Below are 21362 nucleotides of genomic sequence, written 5' to 3'. Positions count from 1 at the left end.
ACCCTGGGATCACTACTCACTACTCATGAAGCACCCTGGGATCACTACTCACTACTCATGAAGAGCCCTGGGATCACTACTCATAGAGCACCCTGGGATCACTACTCACTACTCATAGAGCACCCTGGGATCACTACTCACTACTCATAGAGCACCCTGGGATCACTACTCACTACTCATAAAACACCCTGGGATCACTACTCACTACTCATAGAGCACCCTGGGATCACTACTCACTACTCATAGAGCACCCTGGGATCACTACTCACTACTCGTAAAGCACCCTGGGATCACTACTCACTACTCATAGAGCACCCTGGGATCACTACTGACTACTAATAAAGCACCCTGGGCTCACTACTCACTACTCATAAAGCACCCTAAGATCACTACTCACTACTCATAAAGCACCCTGGGATCACTACTCACTACTCATAAAGCACCCTGGGATCACTACTCACTACTCATGAAGCACCCTGGGATCACTACTCACTACTCATAGAGCACCCTGGCATCACTACTCACTACTCATGAAGCACCCTGGCATCACTACTCACTACTCATGAAGCACCCTGGGATCACTACTCACTACTCATAAAGCACCCTGGCATCACTACTCACTACTCATAAAGCACCCTGGGATCACTACTCATAGAGCACCCTGCGATCACTACTCACTACTCATGGAGCACCCTGGGATCACTACTCACTACTCATGAAGCACCCTGGGATCACTACTCACTACTCATAGAGCACCCTAGGATATCTCACTACTCATAAAGCACCTGGGATCACTCACTACTCATAGAGCACCCTAGGATCACTCACTACTCATAAAGCACCCTGGGATCACTACTCACTACTCATAAAGCACCCTGGGATCACGCACTACTCATAGAGCACCCTAGGATCACTCACTACTCATAAAGCACCTGGGATCACTCAATACTCATAAAGCACCCTAGGATCACTCACTACTCATAAAGCACCCTGGGATCACTACTCACTACTCATAAAGCACCCTAGGATCACTACTCATAGAGCACCCTGCATCACTACTCACTACTTATAAAGCTCCCTGCGATCACTACTCACTACTCATAGAGCACCCTGGGTTCACTCACTACTCATAAAGCACCTGGGATCACTCACTACTCATAAAGCACCCTAGGATCACTCACTACTCATAAAGCACCCTGGGATCACTACTCACTACTCATACAGCACCCTGGGATCACTCAATCACTCACTACTCATGAAGCACCCGCACCTGGGATCACTCACTACTCATAAAGCACCCTGGGATCACTACTCACTACTCATAAAGCACCCTGGGATCATGTACTACTCATAGAGCACCCTGGGATCACTCACTACTCATAAAGCACCTGGGATCACTCAATACTCATAGAGCACCCTAGGATCACTCACAACTCATAAAGCACCCTGGGATCACTACTCACTACTCATAAAGCAACCTGGGTTCACTCACTACTCATAAAGCACCCTGGGATCACTCACTACTCATAAAGCACCCTGGGATCACTCACTACTCATAAAGTACCCGAGGATCACTCACTACTCATAAAGCACCTGGGATCACTCACTACTCATAGAGCACCCTAGGATCACTCACTAGTCATAAAGCACCTGGGATCACTCACTACTCATAGAGCACCCTAGGATCACTCACTACTCATAAAGCACCTGGGATAACTCACTACTCATAGAGCACCCTAGGATCACTCACTACTCATAAAGCACCCTGGGATCACTACTCACTACTGATAAAGCACCCTGGGATAACGCACTACTCATAGAGCACCCTAGCATCACACACTACTCATAAAGCACCTGGGATCACTCAATACTCAAAGAGCACCCTAGGATCACTCACAACTCATAAAGCACCTGGGATCACTACTCACTACTCATAAAGCACCCTGGGTTCACTCACTACTCATAAAGCACCTGGGATCTCACTACTCATAAAGCACCCTGGCATCACCTACTACTAATAAATCACCATGATATTACTACTCACTACTCATAAAGCACCCTGGGATCACTACTCACAAAGCACCCTGGGATCACTACTCACTACTCATAAAGCACCCTGGGATCACTACTCACTACTCATAAAGCACCCTGGGATCACTACTCACTACTCATAAAGCACCCTGGGATCACTACTCACTACTCATAAAGCACCCTGGGATCACTACTCACTACTCATAAAACACCCTGGGATCACTACTCACTACTCATAAAGCACCCTGGATCACTACTCACTACTCATAAACCACCCTGGGATCACTACTCACTACTCATAAAGCACCCTGGGATCACTACTCACTACTCATAAAGCACCCTGGGATCACTACTCATAGAGCACCCTGGATCACTACTCACTACTCATAAAGCACCCTGGGTTCACTACTCACTACTCATAAAGCACCCTGGGATCACTACTCACTACTCATAAAGCACCCTGGGATCACTACTCACTACTCATAAAGCACCCTGGGATCACTACTCATAGAGCACCCTGGATCACTACTCACTACTCATAAAGCACCCTGGGTTCACTACTCACTACTCATAAAGCACCCTGGGATCACTACTCACTACTCATAAAGCAACCTGGGATTACTACTCACTACTCATAAAGCACCCTGGGATCACTACTCACTACTCATGAAGCACCCTGGGATCACTACTCACTACTCATAAAGCACCCTGGGATCACTCACTACTCATAAAGCACCCTGGGATCACTACTGACTACTCATAAAGAACCCTGGGATCACTACTCACTACTCATGAAGCACACTGGGATCACTACTCACTACTCAGAGAGCACCCTGGCATCACTACTCACTACTCATGAAGCACCCTGGCATCACTACTCACTACTCATGAAGCAACGTGGGATCACTACTCACTACTCATAAAGCACCCTGGCATCACTACTCACTACTCATAAAGCACCCTGGGATCACTACTCATAGAGCACCCTGCGATCACTACTCACTACTCATGGAGCACCCTGGGATCACTACTCACTACTCATGAAGCACCCTGGGATCACTACTCACTACTCATAGAGCACCCTGGGATCACAACTCACTACTCATAGAGCACCCTGGGATCACTACTCACTACTCATGAAGCACCCTGGGATCACTACTCACTACTCATGAAGCACCCTGGGATCACTACTCACTACTCATGAAGAACCCTAGGATCACTACTCACTACTCATAGAGCACCCTGGGATCACTACTCACTACTCATAGAGCACCCTGGGATCACTACTCACTACTCATGAAGCACCCTGGCATCACTACTCACTACTCATGAAGCACCCTGGGATCACTACTCACTACTCATAAAGCACCCTGGCATCACTACTCACTACTCATAAAGCACCCTGGGATCACTACTCATAGAGCACCCTGCGATCACTACTCACTACTCATGGAGCACCCTGGGATCACTACTCACTACTCATGAAGCACCCTGGGATCACTACTCACTACTCATAGAGCACCCTAGGATATCTCACTACTCATAAAGCACCTGGGATCACTCACTACTCATAGAGCACCCTAGGATCACTCACTACTCATAAAGCACCCTGGGATCACTACTCACTACTCATAAAGCACCCTGGGATCACGCACTACTCATAGAGCACCCTAGGATCACTCACTACTCATAAAGCACCTGGGATCACTCAATACTCATAAAGCACCCTAGGATCACTCACTACTCATAAAGCACCCTGGGATCACTACTCACTACTCATAAAGCACCCTAGGATCACTACTCATAGAGCACCCTGCATCACTACTCACTACTTATAAAGCTCCCTGCGATCACTACTCACTACTCATAGAGCACCCTGGGTTCACTCACTACTCATAAAGCACCTGGGATCACTCACTACTCATAAAGCACCCTAGGATCACTCACTACTCATAAAGCACCCTGGGATCACTACTCACTACTCATACAGCACCCTGGGATCACTCAATCACTCACTACTCATGAAGCACCTGGGATCACGCACTACTCATATAGCACCCGAGGATCACTCACTACTCATAAAGCACCCTGGGATCACTACTCACTACTCATAAAGCACCCTGGGATCATGTACTACTCATAGAGCACCCTGGGATCACTCACTACTCATAAAGCACCTGGGATCACTCAATACTCATAGAGCACCCTAGGATCACTCACAACTCATAAAGCACCCTGGGATCACTACTCACTACTCATAAAGCAACCTGGGTTCACTCACTACTCATAAAGCACCCTGGGATCACTCACTACTCATAAAGCACCCTGGGATCACTCACTACTCATAAAGTACCCGAGGATCACTCACTACTCATAAAGCACCTGGGATCACTCACTACTCATAGAGCACCCTAGGATCACTCACTAGTCATAAAGCACCTGGGATCACTCACTACTCATAGAGCACCCTAGGATCACTCACTACTCATAAAGCACCTGGGATAACTCACTACTCATAGAGCACCCTAGGATCACTCACTACTCATAAAGCACCCTGGGATCACTACTCACTACTGATAAAGCACCCTGGGATAACGCACTACTCATAGAGCACCCTAGCATCACACACTACTCATAAAGCACCTGGGATCACTCAATACTCAAAGAGCACCCTAGGATCACTCACGACTCATAAAGCACCCTGGGATCACTACTCACTACTCATAAAGCACCCTGGGTTCACTCACTACTCATAAAGCACCTGGGATCACTCACTACTCATAAAGCACCCTGGCATCACCCACTACTCATAAAGCACCCTGGGATCACTACTCACTACTCATAAAGCACCCTGGGATCACTACTCTACAAAGCACCCTGGGATCACTACTCACTACTCATAAAGCACCCTGGGATCACTACTCACTACTCATAAAGCACCCTGGGATCACTACTCACTACTCATAAAGCACCCTGGGATCACTACTCACTACTCATAAAGCACCCTGGGATCACTACTCACTACTCATAAAACACCCTGGGATCACTACTCACTACTCATAAAGCACCCTGGATCACTACTCACTACTCATAAACCACCCTGGGATCACTACTCACTACTCATAAAGCACCCTGGGATCACTACTCACTACTCATAAAGCACCCTGGGATCACTACTCATAGAGCACCCTGGATCACTACTCACTACTCATAAAGCACCCTGGGTTCACTACTCACTACTCATAAAGCACCCTGGGATCACTACTCACTACTCATAAAGCACCCTGGGATCACTACTCACTACTCATAAAGCACCCTGGGATCACTACTCATAGAGCACCCTGGATCACTACTCACTACTCATAAAGCACCCTGGGTTCACTACTCACTACTCATAAAGCACCCTGGCATCACTACTCACTACTCATAAAGCACCCTGGGATCACTACTCATAGAGCACCCTGCGATCACTACTCACTACTCATGGAGCACCCTGGGATCACTACTCACTACTCATGAAGCACCCTGGGATCACTACTCACTACTCATAGAGCACCCTAGGATATCTCACTACTCATAAAGCACCTGGGATCACTCACTACTCATAGAGCACCCTAGGATCACTCACTACTCATAAAGCACCCTGGGATCACTACTCACTACTCATAAAGCACCCTGGCATCACTACTCACTACTCATAAAGCACCCTGGGATCACTACTCATAGAGCACCCTGCGATCACTACTCACTACTCATGGAGCACCCTGGGATCACTACTCACTACTCATGAAGCACCCTGGGATCACTACTCACTACTCATAGAGCACCCTAGGATATCTCACTACTCATAAAGCACCTGGGATCACTCACTACTCATAGAGCACCCTAGGATCACTCACTACTCATAGAGCACCCTGGGATCACTACTCACTACTCATGAAGCACCCTGGGATCACTACTCACTACTCATGAAGCACCCTGGGATCACTACTCACTACTCATGAAGAACCCTGGGATCACTACTCACTACTCATAGAGCACCCTGGGATCACTACTCACTACTCATAGAGCACCCTGGGATCACTACTCACTACTCATGAAGCACCCTGGCATCACTACTCACTACTCATGAAGCACCCTGGGATCACTACTCACTACTCATAAAGCACCCTGGCATCACTACTCACTACTCATAAAGCACCCTGGGATCACTACTCATAGAGCACCCTGCGATCACTACTCACTACTCATGGAGCACCCTGGGATCACTACTCACTACTCATGAAGCACCCTGGGATCACTACTCACTACTCATAGAGCACCCTAGGATATCTCACTACTCATAAAGCACCTGGGATCACTCACTACTCATAGAGCACCCTAGGATCACTCACTACTCATAAAGCACCCTGGGATCACTACTCACTACTCATAAAGCACCCTGGGATCACGCACTACTCATAGAGCACCCTAGGATCACTCACTACTCATAAAGCACCTGGGATCACTCAATACTCATAAAGCACCCTAGGATCACTCACTACTCATAAAGCACCCTGGGATCACTACTCACTACTCATAAAGCACCCTAGGATCACTACTCATAGAGCACCCTGCATCACTACTCACTACTTATAAAGCTCCCTGCGATCACTACTCACTACTCATAGAGCACCCTGGGTTCACTCACTACTCATAAAGCACCTGGGATCACTCACTACTCATAAAGCACCCTAGGATCACTCACTACTCATAAAGCACCCTGGGATCACTACTCACTACTCATACAGCACCCTGGGATCACTCAATCACTCACTACTCATGAAGCACCTGGGATCACGCACTACTCATATAGCACCCGAGGATCACTCACTACTCATAAAGCACCCTGGGATCACTACTCACTACTCATAAAGCACCCTGGGATCATGTACTACTCATAGAGCACCCTGGGATCACTCACTACTCATAAAGCACCTGGGATCACTCAATACTCATAGAGCACCCTAGGATCACTCACAACTCATAAAGCACCCTGGGATCACTACTCACTACTCATAAAGCAACCTGGGTTCACTCACTACTCATAAAGCACCCTGGGATCACTCACTACTCATAAAGCACCCTGGGATCACTCACTACTCATAAAGTACCCGAGGATCACTCACTACTCATAAAGCACCTGGGATCACTCACTACTCATAGAGCACCCTAGGATCACTCACTAGTCATAAAGCACCTGGGATCACTCACTACTCATAGAGCACCCTAGGATCACTCACTACTCATAAAGCACCTGGGATAACTCACTACTCATAGAGCACCCTAGGATCACTCACTACTCATAAAGCACCCTGGGATCACTACTCACTACTGATAAAGCACCCTGGGATAACGCACTACTCATAGAGCACCCTAGCATCACACACTACTCATAAAGCACCTGGGATCACTCAATACTCAAAGAGCACCCTAGGATCACTCACGACTCATAAAGCACCCTGGGATCACTACTCACTACTCATAAAGCACCCTGGGTTCACTCACTACTCATAAAGCACCTGGGATCACTCACTACTCATAAAGCACCCTGGCATCACCCACTACTCATAAAGCACCCTGGGATCACTACTCACTACTCATAAAGCACCCTGGGATCACTACTCACAAAGCACCCTGGGATCACTACTCACTACTCATAAAGCACCCTGGGATCACTACTCACTACTCATAAAGCACCCTGGGATCACTACTCACTACTCATAAAGCACCCTGGGATCACTACTCACTACTCATAAAGCACCCTGGGATCACTACTCACTACTCATAAAACACCCTGGGATCACTACTCACTACTCATAAAGCACCCTGGATCACTACTCACTACTCATAAACCACCCTGGGATCACTACTCACTACTCATAAAGCACCCTGGGATCACTACTCACTACTCATAAAGCACCCTGGGATCACTACTCATAGAGCACCCTGGATCACTACTCACTACTCATAAAGCACCCTGGGTTCACTACTCACTACTCATAAAGCACCCTGGGATCACTACTCACTACTCATAAAGCACCCTGGGATCACTACTCACTACTCATAAAGCACCCTGGGATCACTACTCATAGAGCACCCTGGATCACTACTCACTACTCATAAAGCACCCTGGGTTCACTACTCACTACTCATAAAGCACCCTGGGATCACTACTCACTACTCATAAAGCAACCTGGGATTACTACTCACTACTCATAAAGCACCCTGGGATCACTACTCACTACTCATGAAGCACCCTGGGATCACTACTCACTACTCATAAAGCACCCTGGGATCACTCACTACTCATAAAGCACCCTGGGATCACTACTGACTACTAATAAAGCACCCTGGGCTCACTACTCACTACTCATAAAGCACCCTAAGATCACTACTCACTACTCATAAAGCACCCTGGGATCACTACTCACTACTCATAAAGCACCCTGGGATCACTACTCACTACTCATGAAGCACCCTGGGATCACTACTCACTACTCAGAGAGCACCCTGGCATCACTACTCACTACTCATGAAGCACCCTGGCATCACTACTCACTACTCATGAAGTAACGTGGGATCACTACTCACTACTCATAAAGCACCCTGGCATCACTACTCACTACTCATAAAGCACCCTGGGATCACTACTCATAGAGCACCCTGCGATCACTACTCACTACTCATGGAGCACCCTGGGATCACTACTCACTACTCATGAAGCACCCTGGGATCAATACTCACTACTCATAGAGCACCCTGGGATCACAACTCACTACTCATAGAGCACCCTGGGATCACTACTCACTACTCATGAAGCACCCTGGGATCACTACTCACTACTCATGAAGCACCCTGGGATCACTACTCACTACTCATGAAGAACCCTGGGATCACTACTCACTACTCATAGAGCACCCTGGGATCACTACTCACTACTCATAGAGCACCCTGGGATCACTACTCACTACTCATAGAGCACCCTGGGATCACTACTCACTACTCATAGAGCACCCTGGGATCACTACTCACTACTCATAAAGCACCCTGGGATCACTACTCACTACTCATAGAGCACCCTGGGATCACTACTGACTACTAATAAAGCACCCTGGGCTCACTACTCACTACTCATAAAGCACCCTAAGATCACTACTCACTACTCATAAAGCACCCTGGGATCACTACTCACTACTCATAGAGCACCCTGGGATCACTACTCACTACTCATAAAGCACCCTGGGATCACTACTCACTACTCATAGAGCACCCTGGGATCACTACTGACTACTAATAAAGCACCCTGGGCTCACTACTCACTACTCATAAAGCACCCTAAGATCACTACTCACTAGTCATAAAGCACCCTGGGATCACTACTCACTACTCATAAAGCACCCTGGAATCACTACTCACTACTCATGAAGCACCCTGGGATCACTACTCACTACTCATAGAGCACCCTGGCATCACTACTCACTACTCATGAAGCACCCTGGCATCACTACTCACTACTCATGAAGCACCCTGGGATCACTACTCACTACTCATAAAGCACCCTGGCATCACTACTCACTACTCATAAAGCACCCTGGGATCACTACTCATAGAGCACCCTGCGATCACTACTCACTACTCATGGAGCACCCTGGGATCACTACTCACTACTCATGAAGCACCCTGGGATCACTACTCACTACTCATAGAGCACCCTGGGATCACTACTCACTACTCATGAAGCACCCTGGGATCACTACTCACTACTCATGAAGCACCCTGGGATCACTACTCACTACTCATGAAGAACCCTGGGATCACTACTCACTACTCATAGAGCACCCTGGGATCACTACTCACTACTCATAGAGCACCCTGGGATCACTGCTCACTACTCATAGAGCACCCTGGGATCACTACTCACTACTCATAAAGCACCCTGGGATCACTCACTACTCATAAAGCACCCTGGGATCACTACTGACTACTAATAAAGCACCCTGGGCTCACTACTCACTACTCATAAAGCACCCTAAGATCACTACTCACTACTCATAAAGCACCCTGGGATCACTACTCACTACTCATAAAGCACCCTGGGATCACTACTCACTACTCATGAAGCACCCTGGGATCACTACTCACTACTCAGAGAGCACCCTGGCATCACTACTCACTACTCATGAAGCACCCTGGCATCACTACTCACTACTCATGAAGCACCGTGGGATCACTACTCACTACTCATAAAGCACCCTGGCATCACTACTCACTACTCATAAAGCACCCTGGGATCACTACTCATAGAGCACCCTGCGATCACTACTCACTACTCATGGAGCACCCTGGGATCACTACTCACTACTCATGAAGCACCCTGGGATCACTACTCACTACTCATAGAGCACCCTGGGATCACTACTCACTACTCATAGAGCACCCTGGGATCACTACTCACTACTCATGAAGCACCCTGGGATCACTACTCACTACTCATGAAGCACCCTGGGATCACTACTCACTACTCATGAAGAACCCTGGGATCACTACTCACTACTCATAGAGCACCCTGGGATCACTACTCACTACTCATAGAGCACCCTGGGATCACTACTCACTACTCATAGAGCACCCTGGGATCACTACTCACTACTCATAGAGCACCCTGGGATCACTACTCACTACTCATAAAGCACCCTGGGATCACTACTCACTACTCATAGAGCACCCTGGGATCACTACTGACTACTAATAAAGCACCCTGGGCTCACTACTCACTACTCATAAAGCACCCTAAGATCACTACTCACTACTCATAAAGCACCCTGGGATCACTACTCACTACTCATAGAGCACCCTGGGATCACTACTCACTACTCATAGAGCACCCTGGGATCACTACTCACTACTCATAAAGCACCCTGGGATCACTACTCACTACTCATAGAGCACCCTGGGATCACTACTGACTACTAATAAAGCACCCTGGGCTCACTACTCACTACTCATAAAGCACCCTAAGATCACTACTCACTACTCATAAAGCACCCTGGGATCAATACTCACTACTCATAAAGCACCCTGGGATCACTACTCACTACTCATGAAGCACCCTGGGATCACTACTCACTACTCATAGAGCACCCTGGCATCACTACTCACTACTCATGAAGCACCCTGGCATCACTACTCACTACTCATGAAGCACCCTGGGATCACTACTCACTACTCATAAAGCACCCTGGCATCACTACTCAATACTCATAAAGCACCCTGGGATCACTACTCATAGAGCACCCTGCGATCACTACTCACTACTCATGGAGCACCCTGGGATCACTACTCACTACTCATGAAGCACCCTGGGATCACTACTCACTACTCATAGAGCACCCTGGGATCACTACTCACTACTCATGAAGCACCCTGGGATCACTACTCACTACTCATGAAGCACCCTGGGATCACTACTCACTACTCATGAAGAACCCTGGGATCACTACTCACTACTCACAGAGCACCCTGGGATCACTACTCACTACTCATAGAGCACCCTGGGATCACTACTCACTACTCATAGAGCACCCTGGGATCACTACTCACTACTCATAAAACACCCTGGGATCACTACTCACTACTCATAGAGCACCCTGGGATCACTACTCACTACTCATAGAGCACCCTGGGATCACTACTCACTACTCATAGAGCACCCTGGGATCACTACTCACTACTCATAAAGCACCCTGGGATGACTACTCACTACTCATAGAGCACCCTGGGATCACTACTCACTACTCATGGAGCACCCTGGGATCACTACTCACTACTCATGAAGCACCCTGGGATCACTACTCACTACGCATGAAGCACCCTGGGATCACTACTCACTACTCATGAAGCACCCTGGGATCACTACTCACTACTCATAGAGCACCCTGGGATCACTACTCACTACTCATAGAGCACCCTGGGATCACTACTCACTACTCATAGAGCACCCTGGGATCACTACTCACTACTCATAAAACACCCTGGGATCACTACTCACTACTCATAGAGCACCCTGGGATCACTACTCACTACTCATAGAGCACCCTGGGATCACTACTCCTGGGAGCATGTAATGGGTGATGCAATATTTTCCAGCACTTTCATTGAGTGAAATACACACACACACTGGGCAGACACACACACACACACACACACACACACACACACACACACACACACACACACACACACACACACACACACACACACACACACACACACACACACACACACACACACACACACACACACGCACACACACACACACACACACAAACTCACACACACACACACACACACACACACACACACACACACACACACACACACACACACACACACACACACACACACACACACACACACACACACACACACATACACACTGGACACACACACACACACACACACACACACACACACACACACACACACACACACACACACACACACACACACACACACACACACACACACACACACACACACACACACACACACACACACACACACACACACACTAGACCCACACACACACAGTTCAAAATGCTGGAGGCATAGGCTACAACAAAACATGCTAACCTCTCACCATTACCGATAACAGAGGATACAACAAAACATGCTAACCTCTCACCATTACTATTAACAGAGGCTACAACAAAACATGCTAACCTCTCGCCATTACCAATAACAGAGGCTACAACAAAACATGCTAACCTCTCACCATTACCAATAACAGAGGCTACAACAAAACATGCTAACCTCTCACCATTACCAATAACAGAGGCTACAACAAAACATGCTAACCTCTCACCATTACCAATAACAGAGGCTACAACAAAACATGCTAACCTCTCACCATTACCAATAACAGAGACTACAACAAAGCATGTTAACCTATCACCATTACCAATAACAGAGACTACAACAAAACATGCTAACCTCTCACCATTACCAATAACAGAGACTACAACAAAGCATGTTAACCTCTCACCATTACCAATAACAGAGACTACAACAAAACATGCTAACCTCTCACCATTACCAATAACAGAGGCTACAACAAAACATGTTAACCTCTCACCATTACCAATAACAGAGGATACAACAAAACATGCTAACCTCTCACCATTACCAATAACAGAGGGGGTCTGATCTTTGTGCCTCTGTAACTTTCTCATTCATCATTATTCTCGATTCATTCCTGATTATTCATCATCATAGTAGCATCCACATGAATGTAGAAGTGTTCAGAAACATCTTCTATTCTTACTGACAATACAAGTGAAGTGACTCCAAAATGACAGGACATTATTCGCCATTCAGTTTATATTAGGAAAAACATCATCTAAAACATAACCAAGACAAACTGCAAATGCTTTTCTACAACATTGTAGAATCACAAGCTTTTTGTCACTGCAGCCAAAGAAGGACAAAACAGTAAACTTTTGACTAAATTAATTTGATCCAATTATTACGAGTTTTTCAAATGGGAGAACATACATAAAGTGCTTTCATTTCCAAACAGTAAAATATCATATGTATCTTTAAATAAAAGGTGACATTTGTACTGTCACCTAATATGAAACATTCTATCTCAAATCCAAATTGCTGGAGCAGAGCACCACATGTAAAACTGTAAGCTTCACTGTCCAAACACATATGGTGTGGACTATGTGTGTCTGGTAAACACATGTGGATCTGGTGAACAGTTATCACTTGTTGACCAACTACAGGAATACTGACCTCAGAGTCTCCAGTTTACAGTGGGGATTCCCCAGTCCAGCAGAGAGCAGCTTCACTCCTGAATCCTTCAGGTCATTGTTACTCAGATCCAGCTCTCTCAGGTGTGAGGGGTTTGACTCCAGAGCTGAGACCAGAGAAGCACAGCCTTCCTCTGTGACTCCACAGCCTGACAGCCTGACAAAGAGATCATCATGATTTCACAAACACACTGTTCATTTGACACCAGTAGTGTAGAAGGACAATGGTAGATGCATTTGGTTTATTCTCTCAAACAACACAGATTAATCTTCCGTCTTCTAGAATTGTATGGTCATATTGTATTGAATTGTATGGTCATTATACTAATGTGACAACCAATGCACTGATTCAATATGTTATTCAATATAATATTATATAAATATTTTACGTACTTTTCTCTAAACTGAATATTTCTTTCTGATGATTAGTTCTGATATGTCATTTTATTTACTCACATAACAGCTCTGGAGGCTTTGACCACTGGCAGCAGCCTCAGAAGACCTTCCTCTGATCTGGAGTATTTCTTCAGGTCAAACACATCCAGCTCCTTTTCTGAAGTCAGCAACACAAAGACCAGAGCTGACCACTGTGCAGGTGACAGGTTGGGTTCTGAGAGACTTCCTGATCTCAGGTAGCTTTGGATCTCCTCCACTAGAGAATGGTCATTCAGTTCATTCAGACAGTGGAACAGATTGATGCTCCTCTCTGGAGAGGGATTCTCCCTGATCTTCTCCTTGATGTACTTGACTGTTTCTTCATGGCTCTGTGAGCTGCTTCTCGTCTGTGTCAGTAGACCTTGTAAGTGCTTCTGATTGGACTCCAGTGAGAGGCCCAGAAGGAAGCGGAGGAAAAGGTCCAGGTCTCCCGTCTCACTTTGTAAGGCTTTATCCACAGCACTCTTGTAGAAAACAACTTCAGGCTCGTCTTTTCTTTGCAGTTCATCCATTACATTATCATTGTTGTTGATGAATGAGAGGAACACATATACAGCAGCCAGAAACTCCTGAATGCTCAGATGTACAAAGCAGTACACCTTGTCCTGGTACAGCACACATTCCTCTTTAAAGAGCTGTGTGCACAATCCTGAGTACACTGAGGCTTCATTGACATCAATGCCAGCTTCTTTCAGGTCTTCTTCATAGAAAATTAGATTGCCCTTCACAAGCTGTTGAAAAGCCAGTTTTCCCAGTGACAGAATGCTCTCTTTATTCCAGTGTGGACCTGTCTCTTCTTTCCCAAGATACTTTTCATTCTTCTGTTTGGTATGAAACACCACAAGGTGTGTGTACATCTCAGTCAGAGTCTTGGGCATCTCTTCTCTCTTATGTTTCAGCATGTGTTCAAGGACTGTTGCAGAAATCCAACAGAAGACTGGAATGTGGCACATGATGTGGAGGCTTCTTGATGTCTTTATGTGTGAGATGATTCTGCTGGCCAAGTCCTCATCATCACTGAATCTCTTCCTGAAGTACTCTTCCTTCTGTGGGTCATTGAACCCTCGTACCTCTGTCACCTGGTCAACACACCATGAAGGGATCTTATTGGCTGCTGCAGGTCGGGTAGTTATCCAGAGGAGAGCAGAGGGAAGCAGATTTCCCTTGATGAGATTTGTCAGCAGAACATCCACTGAGGTTGACTCTGTGACGTCCCAACAGATCTTGTTCTTCAGGAAGTCTAGGGGCAGTCGGCACTCATCCAGACCATCAAAGATGAACAGAACTTTGTACTTGTTGTAGATGGAGATTCCTGATTGTTTGGTTTCCATTGAGAAGTGATTAAGAAGTTCAATCAAAGTGTGTTTGTCCTCTTTCATCAAATTCAGCTCCCGGAAAGGGAATGAAAATACAAATTGGACATCCTGATTTGCTTTTCCTTCAGCCCAGTCCAGAATGAACTTCTGCACAGAGACTGTTTTTCCAATGCCAGCGACTCCCTTTGTCAGCACAGTTCTGATACATTTGTCTTGTCCAGTTAAGGGTTTGAAGATGTCGTTACATTTGATTGGAGTCTCTGGTCTTGCTTGTTTCCTGGTTGTTGTCTCAATCTGTCTCAGCTCATGTTCATTATTGACCTCTCCTGTTCCACCCTCTGTGATGTAGAGCTCTGTGTAGATCTTATTGAGAAGTGTTGGGTTTCCTTGTTTAGCGATCCCCTCAAATACACATTGAAACTTCTTCTTTAGATTAGATTTGAGTTCACGTTGGCAAATCACAGCAAGATCATCTGAATCTAGAAATAACACAGAGGATATTAATATTATGTCTGTTTTAATGTCTACAGTATTGTAGGACCTCTCTCTCTCTCTAAATTAAACACCTCAAATGAGTCAGACAGATCTTACAGTTCTCCAGTGTGTCAGCAAGCTCCATCTGGTTCATTTTCCTCAGGATGTGCAGTGTGATCTTCAGAGCCCCCTCTCTGGCACTGCTCTCCTGCTTCTCATCTTCAGCATCCACCACTTCCTTATCCTGCTTCTGACTCTCAAAGCCTTCTGGGAGTTCTGGACTAAGAATCCTCTTGAACATCTTCAGCTCGTTCTTCACAAATGTCATAATTTTCTCTTCAAGCAACTGAAATAAATAAAGTAAATAAGTTAAGCAAGAGAATAAATGCTTTCTCATTAACACATTAACAAAATGAATGATTGACAGATCAACTTTATTTGAGGTAAACAAAAACAAATGTCCATAACAGGACCACATACACTGAATATGGAGGCCATGTCTGTTTGATGACTCTGGGAAGACTGACCACTGAGAATCTCTGACTCTGATCTCTCCTGTTGGTTTCTGTGGACAAAACATGAGATTACATCTCCTCATCCAGGGAGTACACACACACACACGCACACGTGCACAAGCACACGCACACACACACAGGGAGGGAATGTTGTGTTTGTTTAATATTGTTTTAGGACTATGGAAATGGACAAAATGATTAGCCTATGGATTATGAAAACATCAACAATAAATGGGAAAATGGGAGAGGTTATGTTTTGTTGCTAAATGAGGAGATGGTACGTGAGTACCTGCTTCTATAAACCAATGAGGAGATGGTACGTGAGTACCTGCTTCTATAAACCAATGAGGAGATGACACGTGGGTACCTGCTTCTATAAACCAATGAGGAGATGGCACGTGGGTACCTGCTTCTATAAACCAATGAGGAGATGGCACGTGGGTGCCTGCTTCTATAAACCAATGAGGAGATGGTACGTGAGTACCTGCTTCTATAAAACAATGAGGAGATGGCACGTGGGTAACTGCTTCTATAAACCAATGAGGAGATGACACGTGGGTACCTGCCTCTATAAACCAATGAGGAGATGGCACGTGGGTACCTGCTTCTATAAACCAATGAGGAGATGGCACGTGGGTACCTGCTTCTATAAACCAATGAGGAGATGGCACGTGGGTACCTGCTTCTATAAACCAATGAGGAGATGCAGCGCGAATTGCGCCCTAAATAGAACTGACTTCTAGACGCTCGTTGGCGCGCGCGAGCAGGGTGTCATTTTTAATAACGAAATTCATTTAGCGACGCGAGCGTTGTAGTCAGTCTGTCAGCCGTGCCAAAAGGCTGGTGTCGTTAATCTGCCTTCTCCGGGGGCATGTTGAGGTAAATTTACTAACCGGGAGGGTTGAATTAAGTAATTTATTGGAGGGCTGGAAGACGCACTCTCGAGGTTGTTTACTCACAATATCAGATATTAAGATGATTGTTATAATGAATGTATACTGAGGTTGAGGTTCTGACTAGTGATTATTTACCCGGGGTTCAATACCTGCTATTGAGGCGACCTGAAAATAATATTCAAAAGTTTGGTCCTTGGACACAGAGGGTTTAAACACTAAAGTTACCGTCCATCTAGTGAAGAGAGGAGAACCGGACAGAGGCAGCCAGCATCCGTCAACGAGAGAGGGAGAAGCCTCACCGGGATTTAACAGGTGGAAGAAACAACCGGGGAGCTCCATCGGTCCACAAGAAATGCAGACAGCCGGTGATGATGTAGTGGTAGCTATGGTAACTAGGAGGCTGCTGGTAGAGTAGCTAGCTAGCTTACCGAGCTGTACCGTCTGGCTAGGATAACTAGGATGCTGCTGGTAGAGTAGCTAGCTAACTTATGTGCAGGGTACCAGGTAGTTGAGGTAATAATGAGACTATAAGGAGAACCAGTACTGAGTCAATGTGCAGGGTACCAGGTAGTTTAGGTAATAATGAGCCTATAAGGAGTACCAGTACTGAGTCAATGTGCAGGGTACCAGGTAGTTGAGGTAATAATGAGACTATAAGGAGTACCAGTACTGAGTCAATGTGCAGGGTACCAGGTAGTTGAGGTAATAATGAGACTATAAGGAGTACCAGTACTGAGTCAATGTGCAGGGTACCAGGTAGTTGAGGTAATAATGAGACTATAAGGAGAACCAGTACTGAGTCAATGTGCAGGGTACCAGGTAGTTGAGGTAATAATGAGACTATAAGGACTACCAGTACTGAGTCAATGTGCAGGGTACCATGTAGTTGAGGTAATAATGAGGCAATAAGGAGAACCAGTACTGAGTCAATGTGCAGGGTACCAGGTAGTTGAGGTAATAATGAGGCAATAAGGAGAACCAGTACTGAGTCAATGTGCAGGGTACCATGTAGTTGAGGTAATAATGAGACTATAAGGAGAACCAGTACTGAGTCAATGTGCAGGGTACCAGGTAGTTGAGGTAATAATGAGACTATAAGGTGTACCAGTACTGAGTCAATGTGCAGGGTACCAGGTAGTTGAGGTAATAATGAGGCAATAAGGAGAACCAGTACTGAGTCAATGTGCAGGGTACCATGTAGTTGAGGTAATAATGAGACTATAAGGAGAACCAGTACTGAGTCAATGTGCAGGGTACCAGGTAGTTGAGGTAATAATGAGACTATAAGGTGTACCAGTACTGAGTCAATGTGCAGGGTACCAGGTAGTTGAGGTAATAATGAGACTATAAGGAGAACCAGTACTGAGTCAATGTGCAGGGTACCAGGTAGTTGAGGTAATAATGAGACTATAAGGAGTACCAGTAATGGGTCAATGTGCAGGGTACCAGGTAGTTGAGGTAATAATGAGACTATAAGGAGTACCAGTACTGAGTCAATGTGCAGGGTACCAGGTAGTTGAGGTAATAATGAGACTATAAGGAGTACCAGTAATGGGTCAATGTGCAGGGTACCAGGTAGTTGAGGTAATAATGAGACTATAAGGAGTACCAGTACTGAGTCAATGTGCAGGGTACCAGGTAGTTGAGATAATAATGAGACTATAAGGAGTACCAGTACTGAGTCAATGTGCAGGGTACCAGGTAGTTGAGGTAATAATGAGACTATAAGGAGTACCAGTACTGAGTCAATGTGCAGGGTACCAGGTAGTTGAGGTAATAATGAGACTATAAGGAGTACCAGTACTGAGTCAATGTGCAGGGTACCAGGTAGTTGAGGTAATAATGAGACTATAAGGAGTACCAGTAATGGGTCAATGTGCAGGGTACCAGGTAGTTGAGGTAATAATGAGACTATAAGGAGTACCAGTACTGAGTCAATGTGCAGGGTACCAGGTAGTTGAGGTAATAATGAGACTATAAGGAGGACCAGTACTGAGTCAATGTGCAGGGTACCAGGTAGTTGAGGTAATAATGAGTCTATAAGGAGTACCAGTACTGAGTCAATGTGCAGGGTACCAGGTAGTTGAGGTAATAATGAGACTATAAGGAGTACCAGTACTGAGTCAATGTGCAGGGTACCAGGTAGTTGAGGTAATAATGAGACTATAAGGAGTACCAGTAATGAGTCAATGTGCAGGGTACCAGGTAGTTGAGGTAATAATGAGACTATAAGGAGTACCAGTACTGAGTCAATGTGCAGGGTACCAGGTAGTTGAGGTAATAATGAGACTATAAGGAGAACCAGTACTGAGTCAATGTGCAGGGTACCAGGTAGTTGAGGTAATAATGAGACTATAAGGAGTACCAGTACTGAGTCAATGTGCAGGGTACCATGTAGTTGAGGTAATAATGAGGCTATAAGGAGTACCAGTACTGAGTCAATGTGCAGGGTACCAGGTAGTTGAGGTAATAATGAGACTATAAGGAGTACCAGTACTGAGTCAATGTGCAGGGTACCAGGTAGTTGAGGTAATAATGAGGCTATAAGGAGTACCAGTACTGAGTCAATGTGCAGGGTACCAGGTAGTTGAGGTAATAATGAGGCTATAAGGAGTACCAGTACTGAGTCAATGTGCAGGGTACCAGGTAGTTGAGGTAATAATGAGACTATAAGGAGTACCAGTACTGAGTCAATGTGCAGGATACCAGGTAGTTGAGGTAATAATGAGACTATAAGGAGTACCAGTACTGAGTCAATGTGGAGGGTACCAGGTAGTTGAGGTAATAATGAGACTATAAGGAGTACCAGTACTGAGTCAATGTGCAGGGGTACCAGGTAGTTGAGGTAATAATGAGACTATAAGGAGGACCAGTACTGAGTCAATGTGCAGGGTACCAGGTAGTTGAGGTAATAATGAGTCTATAAGGAGTACCAGTACTGAGTCAATGTGCAGGGTACCAGGTAGTTGAGGTAATAATGAGTCTATAAGGAGTACCAGTACTGAGTCAATGTGCAGGGGTACCAGGTAGTTGAGGTAATAATGAGACTATAAGGAGGACCAGTACTGAGTCAATGTGCAGGGTACCAGGTAGTTGAGGTAATAATGAGTCTATAAGGAGTACCAGTACTGAGTCAATGTGCAGGGTACCAGGTAGTTGAGGTAATAATGAGGCAATAAGGAGAACCAGTACTGAGTCAATGTGCAGGGTACCAGGTAGTTGAGGTAATAATGAGACTATAAGGAGTACCAGTACTGAGTCAATGTGCAGGGTACCAGGTAGTTGAGGTAATAATGAGACTATAAGGAGTACCAGTACTGAGTCAATGTGCAGGGTACCAGGTAGATAATGAGACTATAAGGAGTACCAGTACTGAGTCAATGTGCAGGGTACCAGGTAGTTGAGGTAATAATGAGACTATAAGGAGAACCAGTACTGAGTCAATGTGCAGGGTACCAGGTAGTTGAGGTAATAATGAGACTATAAGGAGTACCAGTACTGAGTCAATGTGCAGGGTACCAGGTAGTTGAGAATAATGAGACTATAGGGTACCAGTACTGAGTCAATGTGCAGGAGTACCAGGTAGTTGGTAATAATGAGACTATAAGGAGTACCAGTACTGAGTCAATGTGCAGGGTACCAGGTAGTTGAGGTAATAATGAGACTATAAGGAGTACCAGTACTGAGTCAATGTGCAGGGTACCAGGTAGTTGAGGTAATAATGAGACTATAAGGAGTACCAGTACTGAGTCAATGTGCAGGGTACCAGGTAGTTGAGGTAATAATGAGACTATAAGGAGTACCAGTACTGAGTCAATGTGCAGGGTACCAGGTAGTTGA

At 45.7% G+C, this 21362-nt stretch overlaps 1 protein-coding gene and 1 long non-coding RNA gene across 51 annotated transcripts; one reads left to right on the top strand and one right to left on the bottom strand.

Moving 5' to 3' along the window:
* Positions 1-13785: 13785 nt before the first annotated feature.
* On the bottom strand, positions 13786-16727 carry LOC127922167 (NLR family CARD domain-containing protein 3-like). The gene is made up of 4 exons (XM_052505856.1): positions 16592-16727; positions 16229-16457; positions 14343-16116; positions 13786-14043 (listed from the first exon to the last, which is right to left on the bottom strand). Exons 1-4 carry the CDS (start codon positions 16607-16609, stop codon positions 13854-13856), a joined length of 2211 nt encoding a protein of 736 aa, XP_052361816.1. The 5' UTR covers positions 16610-16727; the 3' UTR covers positions 13786-13853.
* Positions 16728-17545: 818 nt separating this feature from the next.
* LOC127922166 (uncharacterized) lies at positions 17546-21356 on the top strand. Of its 50 annotated transcripts, XR_008110528.1 has the most exons (15): positions 17546-18035; positions 18162-18476; positions 18540-18621; positions 18685-18810; positions 18874-18917; positions 18981-19043; positions 19107-19160; positions 19224-19358; positions 19422-19484; positions 19611-19673; positions 19737-20240; positions 20368-20493; positions 20747-20863; positions 20919-21044; positions 21166-21356. It is a non-coding gene; the product is annotated as an uncharacterized LOC127922166 (long non-coding RNA). The 50 variants fall into 50 exon arrangements; XR_008110539.1 differs by lacking the exon at positions 19224-19358 and having other exon boundaries at positions 19413-19484; XR_008110531.1 differs by lacking the exon at positions 19422-19484.
* The last annotated feature ends 6 nt before the right edge of the window (positions 21357-21362 follow it).

This window comes from Oncorhynchus keta, unplaced genomic scaffold, assembly GCF_023373465.1.
Source record: "Oncorhynchus keta strain PuntledgeMale-10-30-2019 unplaced genomic scaffold, Oket_V2 Un_contig_24816_pilon_pilon, whole genome shotgun sequence".
Taxonomy (NCBI): Eukaryota; Metazoa; Chordata; class Actinopteri; order Salmoniformes; family Salmonidae; genus Oncorhynchus; species Oncorhynchus keta.
Note: the sequence above shows the minus strand (reverse complement) of the source record. Positions and strands in the feature narration are given on the sequence as shown.

Excerpts from the sequence above, each read along its gene's own strand:
- LOC127922167 (XM_052505856.1), bottom strand. Across the intron at positions 16,117-16,228 it reads TGCTGACACACTGGAGAACT|ATTCAGATGATCTTGCTGTG; the intron begins GTAAGATCTGTC and ends TGTTATTTCTAG. Across the intron at positions 14,044-14,342 it reads AAAGCCTCCAGAGCTGTTAT|GCTGTCAGGCTGTGGAGTCA; the intron begins GTGAGTAAATAA and ends TCTCTTTGTCAG.